At 40.1% G+C, this 16,698-nt stretch overlaps 1 protein-coding gene across 1 annotated transcript; it reads right to left on the bottom strand.

The window, feature by feature from the left end:
• Positions 1-220: 220 nt before the first annotated feature.
• On the bottom strand, positions 221-14,663 carry KLB (klotho beta; the record flags this gene model as incomplete). Its single annotated transcript, XM_079534846.1, has 5 exons — positions 221-579; positions 2,240-3,383; positions 4,196-4,464; positions 6,084-6,588; positions 13,926-14,663. The coding sequence occupies 5 exons, from the start codon at positions 14,661-14,663 to the stop codon at positions 221-223; spliced, it is 3,015 nt and encodes a 1,004-aa protein (XP_079390972.1).
• Between the last annotated feature and the right edge of the window lie 2,035 nt (positions 14,664-16,698).

The following is a 16,698-nucleotide window of genomic DNA, read 5'->3' on the forward strand; positions in this document are numbered from 1 at the left end:
ACGTTTTCTTGGTACAGAAAGTGGAGAAAAGTGATTTCAGCAGAAGCAGGTATCATAGCTTGTTTTCCTGTGCGTACAGTTACCTTCTGTTTTCAGCTGAGGTGTTTGGTGTGTATAACTGGAGTGACTCACATAGTGCTTTTCTGCAGTTGCCTGTTTACACGGACCTCTGTAGAATGCACAGTCATGAATCCTGTTGAAAGTGGGCTTGTGCCCCTTATTAAAGTGACACACAGATGCGCCGGATTCTCTTTGCCTTGAAACGTTTTCTTCTTTTTCTTTTGTGAAAAACAATAATAGTTAAAAGCAAGATCAGAGTGGAGAAAAGACAGCAGGCGAAGAATATTAATGGCTTCTTCTGAGAAACAAACAAACAGAAGCTACACTGCTTGTCGTTGGATGGATCACAGACAGAGTAGTCGGCAGGAAAGCCATTATTGCTTATCAGGTTATTGTAAAATTTTATTGAAGGCTTGCCTTTTGAGTCAGAAGTGAAGAATCCAAATCTGGGCTTAGATTTTTCCTCGGTCAATTTAAATGCGTAGTAGCCTCTAATCTTGACTTTGTCAATGTAGTATGCTGGAAGGAAAAAAATAGAGAGTTGTTAATATTGTTAATAACATTTTGTGTAACTTGCAGACTTTCTAGTAATGAGTTAAGTTTTCAAATGGTTATTCATTTAAAGACTATAATGACATCATAAAATATTTACTTGCAGTTATTGCTTCTAATAATACTCAGCTTCCACTGTATTAATTAGAAACAATGCATCATTGTTCCAAAAAAAGTTTGAACCTGGAAATTCTGTGGACCTACCCTATGAAAAGAGGTTTTGCACAGACTTGGAGCCCATATCTCTGAATGTCTGTATGTATAAATGGCACTCAGGAATGTAAGGGCCAGCCAGCCTCCATCCCACCTCCTGCATTGTGTTAGGCAATGGGACCAGGCCTGCAGTTCAACCAACAAGACTGAGTGCTGCTGCATATGGGATTTGCATATGGGCCAGGATGTGAAAAGGAAGCGATCTTAAAATTCAGATGATACCTTCATTGAGAAAAGGAAGTAGATGAGGGTGAGATGAACTTCACTGCCCTCATTCCTCCACACGTTGTGGAATCTTGTATGTGTGCAAATGCTGATCTTCCTTGCTTTTTATTTCTAATGTCAGCTGGAGGTAAGAGCTGCTGCCTTTGCAGCATAGCATAGGCAGAGTTGAGGAGATGGAAGGCCTCTCAACCTGTTTTCCTTTGAGTCTGCAGGTCTGAGCAGGCTTAGAGTTGGGAGCTTTCCTCTCTGGCAAAAGCAAGGCCCTGCTCTTGTGAACTCACCTGCAGGACTTTGGAGAGCAGATGGTTAGTTGGGTCCTGACAGTGGTGTTGATGAAATTCCTGCCTTATTCCAGACCCAGCTGCTCAGCCCTTTGTCACACGTGATTGTTACCCTGCTGCATGCAAGTGCTGGGCGAAAAATACTTGGATGAAATAATAATAGTCCTTGGTGAGTAGACATCTCTCACTCATATGTAAGTACAAAGTGTAGCTGAGGATGTGAGCCAGACTCAGCAAAAGCTTTCTAAACTACGGAGATGTTTCCATGAATAGTCTGAGGTATCACGCTATCTGAAAATTGAATTTGGAGCACTGTGATGGTTGCCCCTTAAATGACCTTTTCCTTTGAGTAGCAGCAGAATAACTTACTGTCCCCTTGTTTGTAATGTGAAATTGGCATGAAAAGTAAACCAGCAAATGTTTATCAATTCTGTAGTAATTGGGAGAGAGCTAAGCACTGGAGGAGAAATGCTCTGCTTATTGTTAGTGTCCAGAAGCAGTCTGAAACTATGGCTAGCTGTGAGTAAGACCTGCCTCATTTTCACATGTTTAGCTTCTGGGGAGTCAGGATGTGCAGCCTGTGTTAGGGGACAGGTGCCCCAGAGGAGCTTTTGGATATCCTGTGGCCTGGCCAGGGAAGTCTCCGGAGTCTGTCAGTAGGAAATAGTGTAGGGATGTGTTGCGCATCCTTGGCTGTATGGTTCAGGTACCAGTGCCTTTCAGGGACCTTTCCATAACTGCCTGTGTCTCAGTTTAACAACACAGCATTGCTGCACTTCTCATCATTGCTGCATATTTCTCATAGAAATACTATCTCCTGCAGACTTCAGAGTAGTTAGCATTGGGTAAAGCTTGGGTCCTGGATCTGTGCCATGAAAACAGCTCTGAGGAATCTGTCATAGGCTCACCTTTTAAAACCTCTCGTACGTATTTTTCTAAGTAGTAGTTCCGAAGCTCATCGTTGTCCAAGGACTGGTCATCTATTCCGTTTGCTGTGATGTAGATGTCTATGTCACCGTAGGTTCTTTTAATCCACTTCAGAACCTTGCGCACTCCCCAGGGCACCACTGCCAGCCGGGAAGGGGAGCTCAGGCAGGTGATGTCCTGCAGGAACTGGATGTCACGGTCAAACTCATACTGGCTCCCGTTCTGGGGCTCGTGAATCACAAATCGTGTGGTGAAGTGATTCAGCGCGTAGAAGTCAGCTGCACCTTTAATGAGCTTCCTTTCCTCACTTGTGAAAGACGGCAGTAAAGAGTGGGAGAGGCCTTTTCTGTTTTTAAAGTGGATGTATTCCCTCATTGTAGCTGGATAGTCTCCGGTCTTAAATATGGGGTCAGCAAACCAGCCTATTTCAAACTGAAGGAACCTGTTGGCAGCTTTGGCGTGGGACTCAAAGTAGGGGTTGGCAGGCTCTGCCCAATCTGAGTGCAGGGACAGGGACACTTTGCCATGCTGGAAGGACCGGTACTGCTCGTCGTATGTTCTCCAGGCCATGGCGTGCGCTATTAGCAAATTGTGCGCTGCCCGGTATGTATCGCTGCTGCTCCTGTTGTAGACATCGCTGAGTCGGTTAGGCTCATTTATTGTAATCCAAAGTTTAACCAAATCACCAAGTTCCTGAAAGCATAAAGCCGCGTAGTCTTGAAAAGCATAGGCTGTAGACTGGTTGAGCCACCCTCCTGTCTGCAGCAAAGGGCCCGGCAGGCCCAGGTAGGCGTGCGTTGGGTAGTACAGGGTGACCATAGACTGCACATTGAGCTTTAGCACTTCGCTAATCACACATCTGTAATACCTCAGCACCTGTCTGTTGACCACTGACAAATCTCCATTGGGTAAAATCAGTGACCAGTCAAGTGCAAATCTGTAGTGGGTGACTTTCATTTTTTCCAGGAGGTCAAGTTGCTTTTTAATACTGACAAAATCCGTACACTGTGCTGGCCGGGTTTTTAGCTTCACTCCTTCCACTTTGTGCAGGAGCCCATCTCCCGTGATATTCCACAGGTAGAGGTTTGGATCACAGAACTGGGGTGAGGATGCCACAGACTCTGCCTGGGGAATGGAAAGCAGTATGTTAAAATGAGGTCATACTGACCCCTCCACCAGCGTACGCTACGTCTGTTTTCACGCAGATAAATGCCCCAGATGGGTTCCCACTGCGGTCACAGAAAGGACGGTTCTGATGGTTCTGCAGAGACAGCAGGGAATGTAACAGGTGGGCACGGATTGTTCTGGCACTGCTGCCAAGGTCAGTTCTGTGCAACCATGGCACAACAGTCCAGTCCCTGTTCTTACTGGTAGTCTTTCTGCCTGTGCAAATATCTGACACAATGTGTAGAGCTTAGTATGAACTTCATCTCTGCTCTCTTCTATTAGTTAGCAAGTATCTATGTAGACAAGGATATATTTTTACTGTTATTTTTAACACTCTTAGTGCAATTTGTAGCATAATACAGTGAAGTTTAAAATATTATTTAAAAGAAGTGGTCTTTTCTATGCTGTATATTTACTCAGAATGCTTAACAGAATATATAGAAGCTTTACTTTTTTCCCCTACAGTTGTTGTTAAGTAGGATAAATTACAGAGATTTGTTGGTATTTGGGGTGCTTAACATTCTTTTCATTGGACTACCTTTCTGTATGTGATGACAAAGAGTATCTCAGCACTGCCATACACATTGGTCATCCTGTCTACCAAATTTAAAGCTGAAATAGGTACTGCAGGAGACAGTTGGGAAAAAAGATGGTGTGCAGTGTGCGTTGAGATTCAGAATGAAGGGTACTGCACCCAGTCTTTTACTCATGAAGTAAGCTCATAATTGTTCTGCCTCCAGTGGCCATTTCTGCATTTTATTTACTCTTACCTTCAGAACAGACTCAGTGATACCCCAGGAGAAGTCACAGGAAAACTGAGCTTGAACACTTGGTGTAGACTCTCTTGGGAAGAAGCCATTTTCCTGTATGATTTGTTTATAATAAAGTGCAGATGACTTGGGAATCCGTTCCTTTTTTTCACTTTTGAAATCCACATAAAATAATCCACGTCGGATTTTGTAGGCATGCTGCCATTCAAAGCCATCAAGGAGTGACCAGGCTGTGTAACCGAACACATCTATGTTGTCATATTTAATAGCTGTGTAAGAGAAGTTAACATTCATGATTATATTATACCATATTTAGTACTCTAACATACATATTGGAAAGTAACAGCTGCAAAAGATAAGTTTCAGTTGCCTTCAAGAATGGCAGCTGGGATCTGTTCGTAGCAATGGTGATTTTATGCAGCTTATTTTCATGATTTGCTGCACTATAAGTTATAAGCATACAGTGCAAAGCTTTCAGCACTCTTCTCTGACACATGCCATGTCAGTAGCCACCAACCCATTCCAGTCTGGCCTATACCAATGATGTTTTGTGGTTAAACAGATCAAATTGGTTTTGCTGTAAGCAGCTAATTTATATTAGATTTTTCTGTCAGCAAAAATATGAGAATATATTTGGAATGTTACTGTTGGTTAGACACAATTTCCTTCACAAAAAGGAAAAAAAAGCAAACAGTAATGAAGAGGTTACTCTGTATTTGGAAACATGTTGAAGAATTGATATATGTAAAAATACAGATTGCAGTTCTTGTAGTTATTAGTTGAGCACTGACCCAAGCATTTCAGAAGTGTGGGCCCACGCATGGTTATTGCAGACAAATCTGCTGCAGAAGAGGGTTGCATTTTCTTAGCTAGTAATCTACCTGCCGTGCGTCTTCAAATGCAGTCCTGCCTCTAGGCTTCCCTCTGTTGCCATGCAATATTTAAAATATCAAGCCAAATACAGGAATGTAACCTCAAATTCGGGACAAATCAGGCTATGTCATATTTACTGGGCTACGTGAAGTTCACAGTTTGAAACAACTTTATCTAGACAACCTTCATTAAGAGCTTGATCTTGTCTGTTGATTATCAGACATTCTGATTTCACATCTTTTCCCTTTGCTGAGGATTAGAAATGTTTTTGTGAAGGACGTAGGCCACCCACCACGGCAGCATGGCACACAGTGCATTGTGCAGGAGGGCATGGCCTCAGCTGAGGCTGGCACCCAAGCCAGAGGTGTCTCCTACCCCCCAGCACTGAAATGGAAAAACACAGGTTTTGCAGAGGCTTCAGATATTAACAGCATTAATGTTTTATATAAAATTAAATCTTTGGCCTTCAGAGAGCAGATCCCGCCCTCTGGCTTTTTGGAGTGAAAATACCAATATTCCACCTGTGTATTTAAAACACATTATCTTCTGCTTGGCATGGTATAATCCCAAAGAATGATTGCCATTCTGCTGATTAATTCCATGCATTTGGCATTGAAGTAGGGGCTTGGCATGACAATGGCAGCCTGTTGTCACTGCCTTATTTTCCTGCTGTCAAGGTATGTGCCCACACAAAGATTTTACACTCTGGCTGCCATCAGTGAAAAGTGATATGCAGTGTATTTATTTACATTCATTTCTGGCTCAGTTTTGTACCCAGATGTTGGACTTTAGCTTTCTGAGACAGGGACTAATTTTTTTCTGTTTGTACAGCACTACCACCAGTGGATCCTGATCTGTGGCCTGTACTTACACAGTAGAAATAATTAATAATTAACTTAGTTGCCATTACGTCTTTTAAAAAAAGTTCAAATCCTTAAAAAAGCTAAATTATTTTTAAAATTTTCCTAACAAAAAAAATCCCAAAAAGAATCCAGCAGCTCAGTTGTGCACAAACCTTGCAACACCTTATTTATGAAGTTTTTCATCATGTAGATGGCAGTGGTGTCATCAGTTTTCACGTGGCTGTCAGTGAACCAGCCGTTCTCTGCAATGAAGATCCGAGGACTGTCGTATTCCAGCTTAATCCAGTTCAGGACTTCCCTCAAATTGAGCGACAAGTTTTGTCCCATTTTCGGTAGAGTGTTTGGAGGTTTGAAGTTATCAGGACCAAAGGAAAATGCGAAGAAGTCAGCTGTTCCTTTTATGTACTTTTTTTCATCCTCAGTAAAGCGCGGCAAAAAAGATTCGTTTTTCAGATCTTCTGGATAATCGCCGTCCCCATGGATGGGTTTAGCAAACCATCCAAGTACTCTGTCCACAGACTGCTGGCATTTAGAAATGTCCAAAGTGTCTTCCGATCTGTTGGGTTCGATCCAGTGGGATCCCAAGACTATGGACATCAGTCCCTTCTGATACGGTTGAAAGTGTTTCTTGTAGTTATGCCAGACTTTTGCATGAGCCTGATAAAAGAAAAACAAGGTTGAATTGCTGCTATTTAATAACTCTGTGTCTGTGTAGGCAGCCAGCCAGACAGGTAGCTGGGTTTGATCTTCAGCAGACTTCTGTGGCAATATCACTGAATGATTAAGGTACAACAGTCACCCTGAAGAGATGCAAGGTCTTTAGATGGTGGTAATGCTCAGCATCTCCTGTGTGCTGTTGCTATGATGCATTTGGCTTTCTGCCTTTTGATATAGGTCTGAAGGTTAGATGTTCCAGCAGATATGTGAAATGGCTCTTATAGCTAATTTTAGACCAGACAGCTGTCGACAGTGGGATATCAGTGATCTGCAGAGTCCCAGCTGGTTCTTTCTTTGTAAAGTACTGATTGTTGATAGAGTTAAAATTTTAAACTGTAATTACAGATTTTACATTAATTATATATCTCAAATTATGTCTCCTGTGTCAGTGTTGGGTCTGTGCTATTGATTGACTTTGTGCTATGGGGGCTACCTGAATTTGCTGTGATCAGACCACATCCCCTCGGTTCCTCTGTTCTGTTCTTAGGATGCACTTTCATTTGTTTGAATTTGCACTAATTATACAAGTGTTCCACTTTAAGTATCTATGTACAAAATGTGGAGGAAGCTCTAAGCTGCAGCTGAAAAATTTGAAACAAAATGTTTCACAGTGTGAGAATTTTGATCCAGGCTTACAGTTCATTTCTTCTTTGAAGTTGCTATAATTACAATTTTCCTGACAGTACATAAAACAGAACAGAATAAAGTTTATTCCTTTGAAGTATTCATTCTGACAACAGCACCACTTTGGTTTTGAAAGGAAATCTGACAGCTGCATTTCCCCAGTTTTATTGGTTATGGCACATATCAGCATTCAGGTGATGCCAATCAATGCCATCTGTAGGACAGACACAAGTTTTGCCAAGAGTATTAATGGCAATGAAAACATACCCTGTATTGCATTGTAATTCAATTTTTCAGATCATCGTCGCGTTTTAGACAGTTTAACATTGTCACACACCGGAATTACCTTTGAATGTCACATTAATTATTTAGTTAAGAGATCGCATAAGTCAAAATTTTTATAGTCCGTGCATTAAAGCAAATGTATTGGAGATTTAGGAGCCTCTAGCATTGTTCTGAGTCCTGTACAGGAAAATAGGAGATTGCACGTGTCAGAGAAAGATGGCTTTGGATGTTCTGGAGATGGATGTGAGAGAAGAGAGGAGTTGACACCTCCCTCTGCTGATGAGTTGTCCAATAACTCAGGGTTTACACTGCTCCTCAAGTACGGCTCTATACACTAAGCTTTAAAGCAAATGACTGTTTGCACCCAGAAAAACAGGGAGAAATATTGTGAAACACTTCTACGAGTTAGATTGACATTACAAAGCCAAACAGCATTGCTTACATTTGACAATAATTTCAGCTAGTTTATCTAGAAATACACTGCTTGGAAAAAGAAAAAAAAAGAATAAAAGGCCTGATGTCAGGTAGGTATTTATTTAAACTCAGGAGTACTGTGGAATGACAGCTTGTGAAATTTTGTGTATCAGTTTATGGTTTCTAAGGTCATGCTTGTAACATTCGTTCAAGGTCTGTCTTTGAAAGTACTGATAAAGCAACATTAACCTTTGAGATGGAGGTTAAAGGGAGGCCAGCAAAATTGTACTCATGAAGAAAACTGAAAGCTGCAGTTATAATATTACAAAAGGGATTTCTTACTAGTCTTATCAGAATATGTGGCCAGTGCCATCCCCTCAGTTACCCTCACTGTCCTCTCCCAGAAGTCCCTCCAGCCCCACATGGCTGCTAGAGCCAGCCTTACTCTGGTGTTAGCTTGTAGTTGCCTGCCCCTACTGATTTCTTACGTGGTGAATGAATATTATCCCCCAGACACAGCCTGCTAACACCTGTTTAATGAAAGATACATGTTCCTGTTGGTTTGACAAGAAAAACTTTGCTCAAGTCAGCTGTGTTATTCATACAACCAGGTAGCAGGATGGGGGCATCAGCTATATCTTAGCAATCCTGTACTACTAAATAAAGTGGAGTAAGAAGGCTTTGCCAAAAAAACAACCAATTACAAATACACTACCGACAGGTAAAAGACTATTAGGGAGACTTCATTAGCTGCATGTGCAATTTCAGGAAGTTGATTAGAGAAAAATAAAGTTACTACTAAAACACTGTCTGCAGGTGTGAAAGCAGCCACAAGTGCCATTCTACAAGAGCAGAATTCTAATGGAAATACATGCGTCTAGCATGAGTCAAGGTAGGATTTTCACATCACAAATTCAGGCATCACTGATGTCTTCTAATTCCAAGGGCTGTCCCAATTAAAAAAAAAATGTGAGTGGTCTATTGAAGGTTGTGGCAGTTGTTGTAGGTTTAATAGCTTTTGCTCGCCAATAATTCTGTTTCAAACTGTTAATTGTCTGTGAAGCAGCTTAGCATTCTCAGGTGAAGGATGTATTCTAACTGCAAACTGTTACTGATGGAACCAGCTGATAATTAACATTTGTTTTGTAAGATGAAACATGAAATAAACATTGATTTAAAAGCTGTATCATACATTACGATTACTATTTTGAGTAAATCTTGACTAATCTTTTGTTTTCAGTTACAGTTTAATCCCTAATCTTTCACTTTCCTTGTTAGATCAAGGACAAATGTCAAGGCTGAGTACACAGTGAAAGCAGGATCAATATTGGGTATTTATTCTAGATACGTATGACATTAATTTCAGCATATTGTCCTGGCATTAGTATAGCAATTATTCCATAGACTTCAAAGTCACAAGAGTGCTAAGCCAGTTAGTATTAACCCTGCAAAAAGGCTAGATAGAATAAGTCAATTTAATAAAAGAAAGACAACAGTGTTGTTCTCTCTTGAAATATTCTCATGCTCCTTCAAACTCTGCTGCTGTAAATTATTTTCTGTATAGACAAAAAAGCTTATCATGGAAATACCGACACTTTCAGATTCATAAGATTTGCTACAATAAAGTGGCTTTCATAGAATATCTCAATATCGAATACACAAAACAATGTAGAGTTACTTCTGCATGCTGGCCAGCAAGAGAATTTTAAAAAATTCTGATAAAGAGATTCTCCCTTTGTGTTTAATTGTTTGGGTTTTAAAGAATGAGGAGCTAGAATAGACTGATGATGACAGTGTAAAAATCACTTTAGAAGCAGAGCAGGTGTGGGGGCCTTATTTGGAGAGTTTGTTTTGGTTCAAGGCACTTTTGGTCTTGTGGTAAAGATGCCCTGTGGTCAGGGTAGAGATGACGCCTTTCTTTTGCAAAGTGACACTGAAGCTGAGTCCTTGTGGAGGAAAAAAGGGCTGTGGACATGTAAGTGACCAAGTTTTCAAAGGGGTGGTTTGAAAGTTTGATGATGGAATTTGATGAGTGTTAGCCGTTCTGCACTTGGATTGCATGTTTCCTGATGGTTTCCAAGAAGTAAGCTAACTTGTAAGTAAGGTAACTTGAAAACAACAAATTGTATAGAAAAATGTGAATCATTCCTCATTCAAACCTTGTAAAGTACTGTCATCACTGATGACTGACACTGAAAAATCTTCCGGCAGTGGCATTTGTAAGCATAAAAATTCTGCTGTCTCTCTAGGGCCATACTTCATGGACACCAATCTCTCTGCTGTTGTAAGAAAGATGAGCATTGGTATAGCTTCATCTTTCAAGGTCCTGAGGAGAGAAAAGGCAAAACGTGCCTGTGTGGACTTAGACATAAAACGATTCCTGATTCCTTCAGCAGAAATTTGTTTTTAAAGAGAATAAATTATGGGACTTCTCTGGGACACGCTCATCCAAAGAGCCCAAAGGTAATAGTGTGTCCATGAAGAGATCCTGGCAAGGAACTGCTACCAGAGAGCTAGGAGTAACTCAGCCAGGCACAGAGAGGAACCCGAGCTGTGATGTGATGGATCTCTGTGTAGACATCCTGTGTGTTCTTTTCCAAGAATGTGTTATAAAACATGTCAATGAAAAACATATGTGGCATGATTTCCTTGTTCTGCTAGTGCTTTCCTGCCCTTTTCATCAAGGAGCAAGATGGAAGGGAATGTGAACAGTCTTAAACACAGTATTTAAACAAAAACAAAAAGTTTCTGCCTGTCACAGCAAGGACAGAACTGCCTGGAGGGCACTGATACAGAAGATGAAAAGATAGCTGGTCTGTAGTTTGTAGTGTTTACAAACCTCAGCCTAAGCAACAGGAAGAACAAAACTAGATCTACTGAAAATGGTGATAATTGATCTGATACATATCTGTTTAGTTCCAGTGACAGTGATTCAACTGCTTCGTATTTTCCTGCTTTTTTTCAATGTAACTACTATCAAATCAAAGAAGTGCATCTATTTTTTCTTCCTGTGTGCAGTCTCTTCTTCCCTACCTCCGTAGTGCCTCAGAAGCTAATCCATTGTTTTTGTATTCTGTTGATATGTCTTTCAAGTGTCACATGGCAAGTTACACCTCACTGTGTTCCAGTGTTGCTTTTGTGAAGGACAGTCCCTGTTAATGAAAAAAGGAGATGCAGACTGTCTTTCTCCACGTGGTATCCAATTTCACTTGTTCCTCTTATTAGTGACTACCGTCTGATTGACTAGAGATTCACCTAAGTGAGAATCTTAGCCATTTGTAATTTAAAAGCTTCAAACATCATATTTCATATTCATTTCCATGTGAATACTACCAGATCTTTTATAATGATGAGCAGCATTATGATACACTGTGTAAAATATATACAGGCATATATTTCAGATGGAAACATCGATGTCTATATATTGTTTTCTGAATGCAGAACTCCCAAGCGCACTGCTTAGCAACCTTTGCTTTCTGCATTCAGTAGCTGACTTTATTTCTGGGTCTTTAATAACAAGAGGGCTGGCTCTTAAAAGGTGCATCTGTGCCATTTCATTAGAAGGATGCAAACCACAGAAAGAAAGCACATGTAACAGCTGACACAGGATGTGCAATACCTTGTGCTGGGAACAGCATATGTCTCCTGAGCTTGAAGAGAACAGATAAATCCTTCTTTTGTTGAAAATCCTTCATAAGGTAATTACTTACCTAATGACCTTCATTCATGGAAGCAGATCATTGTTTTATTGGTTCTAAAATGTGTGGATTTTTTTTTCCCCAACTAAATATTTGAGTTTTAAGCTGTTGGTTTTCTTCAATCTACTAATTCTACTAAAGTTGTTAGTTAAGAATTAAAAGAAATTTCTTACAGATTATGGCTACCTCTCTTGAAAAGCATATCACTCATGTCTTACGTGGTATGCTGGCTTTAACTATGTTTTATTAAGAAATATCTACATATATATATAAGATGTGTTGACTTGTGTCAACAGTTTCCACAAGAGTTTCAATTCCACCTCCAACCACAAAACATTACACTCTAGATGCTTCACTACAAATCTAGAATTCTTTGTAAAGAAGACCTGAAATCTTCAGGATTTTTACAGTGCCACTGGAGAAAACTGCTAATACATTTCGTAATGTTCACAGTGCTGTGGGAAAGACACAACATGAAAATAACTTCTGCTCAAGAATAACATATTGTGTGTTGCACAGAGTATCACTAAGTGCTTCTTTCTAGTGATTTGTTTTATGCTCAGAAGCATAGATTTTAAAGCTAGAGTGAACAAGTCTGAGTTAAATAATCTTCACTAAGAAACTTCACTTAGTAATTCGTGTATCAGGCTCTGCTTGGCTTCCTGGCACACTCAGCTGATTCTTCAGTGGAGGTATTGCTCTCTTTGTGCTATGTGGTGTTTATATGGAAAATATACTGTGGAAAAATGCAGACACTGCTGAGCTGATAGTCCAATTTCAATTGTGCCACTCAGAAATGTAGGCAAGCCATACTGCACACTTGCATTACATTCTTTACATGTATTGTATCAAATATCTTATATAGCACTTGAAAAACAAAAAGAGTGATTGGGCATCAGTTCTCTTCGAGATGCTTCACAAATCTCTATAGCTAAGTCAATTCATGTGCTATGTCTGAAATCAGTTATTGAACCTGGACACCTGATGACTCTTTTGTGTAAAACTTCTATTGACTGCAGTGCGAGTTTTTCTGAAAAAAGATGTTCTCCAGCTCAAGCCTGGAAGCAAATACAAGAAATAGAAGTTGCAGAAAATTTTAAACACTGTTAATTAATATTTCCCAACGTGCATAATTCTTTCTGTGTAACAAATACATTCAGATGTATTTGTTAATTACATTTATAATGTATGGTAGGCAGTAGAAAAGGTCTATGACAGCTAGGAATTGCTTGAGCATGGAGAATTATACTAGCTTCTCTATCAAGCAGACAGGACAACAACTTGCTCTTTAAAGTACTTCGAGCACTACAAATAAAAAAAAGGTGTATATATATTGTTTATTATCTTAAACTGCTGTTGTCAGAGATTGTTTTAAATTACAGCGCAAGAAAATAAGAATATAAACTTTTAAGCATATGAACAAGCTACTCTGTGGAATGAAATCAGAGATGCTGTAAATTGTTCAGTTCTTGATATTAGCATGAATGTCTCTACATTTTTCCTTAAAAATATAACCTTGAGACTCCTCTTCTTGCCCTTCTCAAAGAAAGAATATTATGAACTTAGGACCCAGTACTGAAGCTGTTGAAGCTACCGAACACAGGGTCAAATCTATTGGATGTCTAATTCTGTAGAAGAAAGCTGATACATAAAATAATACTCACATAAAAATGAAAATGCAGAAATTGCTATGGAAATAATGTAATTTTGAAACTCTTAAATAGTAAAGGGGACGTTTGTTATCTTCCAAAACCAAGAACTGATGACCTTGCTAGGTCAGTGATAAACATTTTGCAATATGATCTTACTAAGCCAGAACTAATCATATTTGTATAAATATATCTTCTATTAGTAGTAGAATTGATCCCATATGCAAATAGAACAACAATCTCTGCATGAGCTAATAGAATAGTCATTTTAGTGTGGCTGAATGACAGAACAGTCATTTCACTGTGACTAAAAGAAAAGAATAAAGAAGGAAACCCATGATCTTTGATAGGTAGATGCTGTAAGAAACTTAAATAGAGAAATAAACAAGCACTTGAAAACAATTACTGAGTCAGCTGCTGAGACTACAATGAAATAAATGTGGAGATTAAAAAAATATTCTTTTAAAGACTGCCTTAGCTGAGGGCTATTTCTTGGTATTTTCACATTCCTTCATTATTATTTTTTAACATAGATTACATGATTGATTTTTCCCATTACTTCCCATGACAGTGCAAGATTAGTTTGTAAATCCTTATCATACTGTACCTTGATCAAATTGTGTCCTACAGCGTAGACAGTGGTTATTTTCCCTTTCTCTCCAGGAGCATGAATACCCGTGCCATAGCCATGCCAAGCAACTAAATAAGGATTGTGGATGGTAATCCAATATTTAACACGATCCCCAAAGGTCTGGAAGCAAAAGGTGGCATAGTCATTGAAGATATCGATGACCGATTCATTTTTCCATCCCCCATACTGTTCTTGCAGTGTCAGGGGCAGGTCCCAGTGGTACAGGGTAACCACGGGGTCAATATTTCTGTAGATCAGAGAGTCAATAAGGGTGTTATAGTACTGGAGTCCTTTTTTGTTAGGAGCTGCTACCACTCCAGTGGGAAAAAGCCTTGACCATGAGATTGAAAACTGGTAAAAGGTAACTCCTAAAAAATCCAGAGCTGACACATCTTTGTCCAGCAAGGTGTAGCTGTCACTGGAAACATCTGTGCTGTCAGTGTCTCTGAGCTCCGCGTGGATGAAGCGGTCCCAGACGGAGGGTCCTCTCTCGTCCTTCCTCCAGCTGCCTTCCACCTGGAATGCTCCCGTCCCTACACCCCAGAGAAACTCTGTGGGGAAAGTGTCATACAAAAACATATGTTTTTCACTCACAGGACTGGAGTTGGGGTCCTTTTTCCACACAGATCTTCCCTCTCCGGCAAGCCCAGCAACTATCCTTATGAAAACTAATGTCCAAAAAGCAACAAATCTCTTCAGCTGTCGGCCACGCATTATGCTGCTTTATAACGCCAGCATTAAAAGTCAGATTCCCTTCACCAAGACTGAAAAAAATCCATTCATTCCCTGGAATCCCTGCTGTGCAGGCTGTCTTCACTTGCCGCTAAATGCTGGAGTGTCTTATCAAAGCTTCACTAAAAGCTTGTGATTGTAAAAGCCCTGTCAATGATTAGCCTGAACTGTGAGACCTGGGGTGGGTCAGAGAACAGCGTAATTTTTAGGGAGGTGGCCTCTGTGTGGTCACTGAGACACCTCGGCTGTGTTCTTACTGCAGGAAAATAGGTTACCCGAGTGAAACAAAAAGCTTGGTCACTCGCATGGGAACATTCAGTTGACAGGGTGCTAAGAAGCTGTCCGGTTCTCTGTTCCTCCTGAAACTGTATTTCAAGGAAATGAGGAAGAAAAAGAATTCTAATTACAAAGTCCTCAATTAAAGTGTGATTTAAAATTTTTAATGACTCACATGTTAAATTGTAAGAGTGCCAGAAGGGCTTAGGGGGTCTTTTCCCAGAGTTTAATTTTGCCTGCAAGAAATGTAACATACAGCATTAGTATACAGTTTATTTCTAGAATCAGGACAGAATCGTGCCTACAAAGAGACTGTAACATACATATGCATATCCCAGTAGTTACATCGAAACACAAGGCGAGGCTAAATTTATTCCAAATACACACAACTGCTGTTGTAGCTTATAGAAGTCCTATGTACAGCCCTATGTACAGCATCAGTACGAAATTAACACGGGTTTGTTCTAGTCCTTAAGCAATTTCCCTTAATTTCTTTAAATAAAAATAATTAGCAAAGATAATTAGGCTTGAAAGATGTTATTTTGTTATTAATTTAATAACCTTGCAGCTGGGCCATCAGTACAGGGAATATCTTGCAGAGCAGCTAGATAATATTTTATAGTTTCATCTTCTAACATATTTCAAATTAGAGCTAAACTATGCATGTGAAGATTCGGTAAATTTAATAAATACCGTAAGGCTGATACCTGCCAGTCTTGATTTCTTCAGATACAGTCACATAAAATGTATTCACGCTGCAGAGTTGCTGGATAGCAATGGATCTGTACCTGCAAGACAGTCGTGCACTGAAATCTGAGCATGGAACAACTTACCACGTAGGTACAGCACTGTGCTCAGATGAATTAGCCCTGCTGACATGCAGGAGATGAAAGTCTAGATGGGCAGCTGGGCTACGGCTGCGTTATTGTTCCTGCTGCCTGTGAGAGCATGTTTGCAAGCAGCATGGGTGTCTTTTCTAGCATAGCATAATGCCATTCTGACATACCTTCAGTTTAATTAAAACAGTGGAAGATGGAAGACATTTTATGTATTTGTTTATGAGATAAACAACAAAAAACTACATCTACCTCAGTGCACCCTTGTAAGCATATCTCAGCAGCGCTTTTATAAGAGACAGTTTCACCTTAGGTGATGGAGAAAGTTCCCACTAACATCTTCACTGCAGATCTCCAGTGGCAGGGCAGCCGCTCACCTAAGGTCAATCTGTCCAACAGAGCAGACCCAGCACTCCCTCAGCACCTGTTCCCTGCTTCTCAGCAAAGATCCTACAAAGGCAGTTTGAGAAAGGGAGGTGTAAATAGGACCTGTACCAAGTGGATCTACAGTATACACTGCCACATTCCTTTTTTACTATATGGAATAGCATTTGAAATATTAATTGGATTAGTTATTGCACGAACAGAATCCATCTGTTTTAGCATTTAAAAACTTCAACTGTGTGTACTGTACTGTGAAGCAAAACTGAAATACAAGTCATTAAAAATGCTGTAATGCTAAAGTAGTTAGATACCATGACCAACATATGCTTGAGCTCAAAGCACACATGAAAGCTCAAAACACTGGGGCAACTGTATTGACAAAGTATAAACGACAGGCTTCTGCCCAGCAACTACAGCAGGGCTAGCACAGCTTGCACCTTATTTCAAACATGGTGTGGTGTATTTGCATGAGATGCAAAGGGCACAGCAGAGGCTTGTGCTCCCAGATGCTTAATTGAGAT

This window comes from Tetrao urogallus (assembly GCF_951394365.1).
Source record: "Tetrao urogallus genome assembly, chromosome: 4".
Lineage (NCBI taxonomy): Eukaryota > Metazoa > Chordata > Aves > Galliformes > Phasianidae > Tetrao > Tetrao urogallus.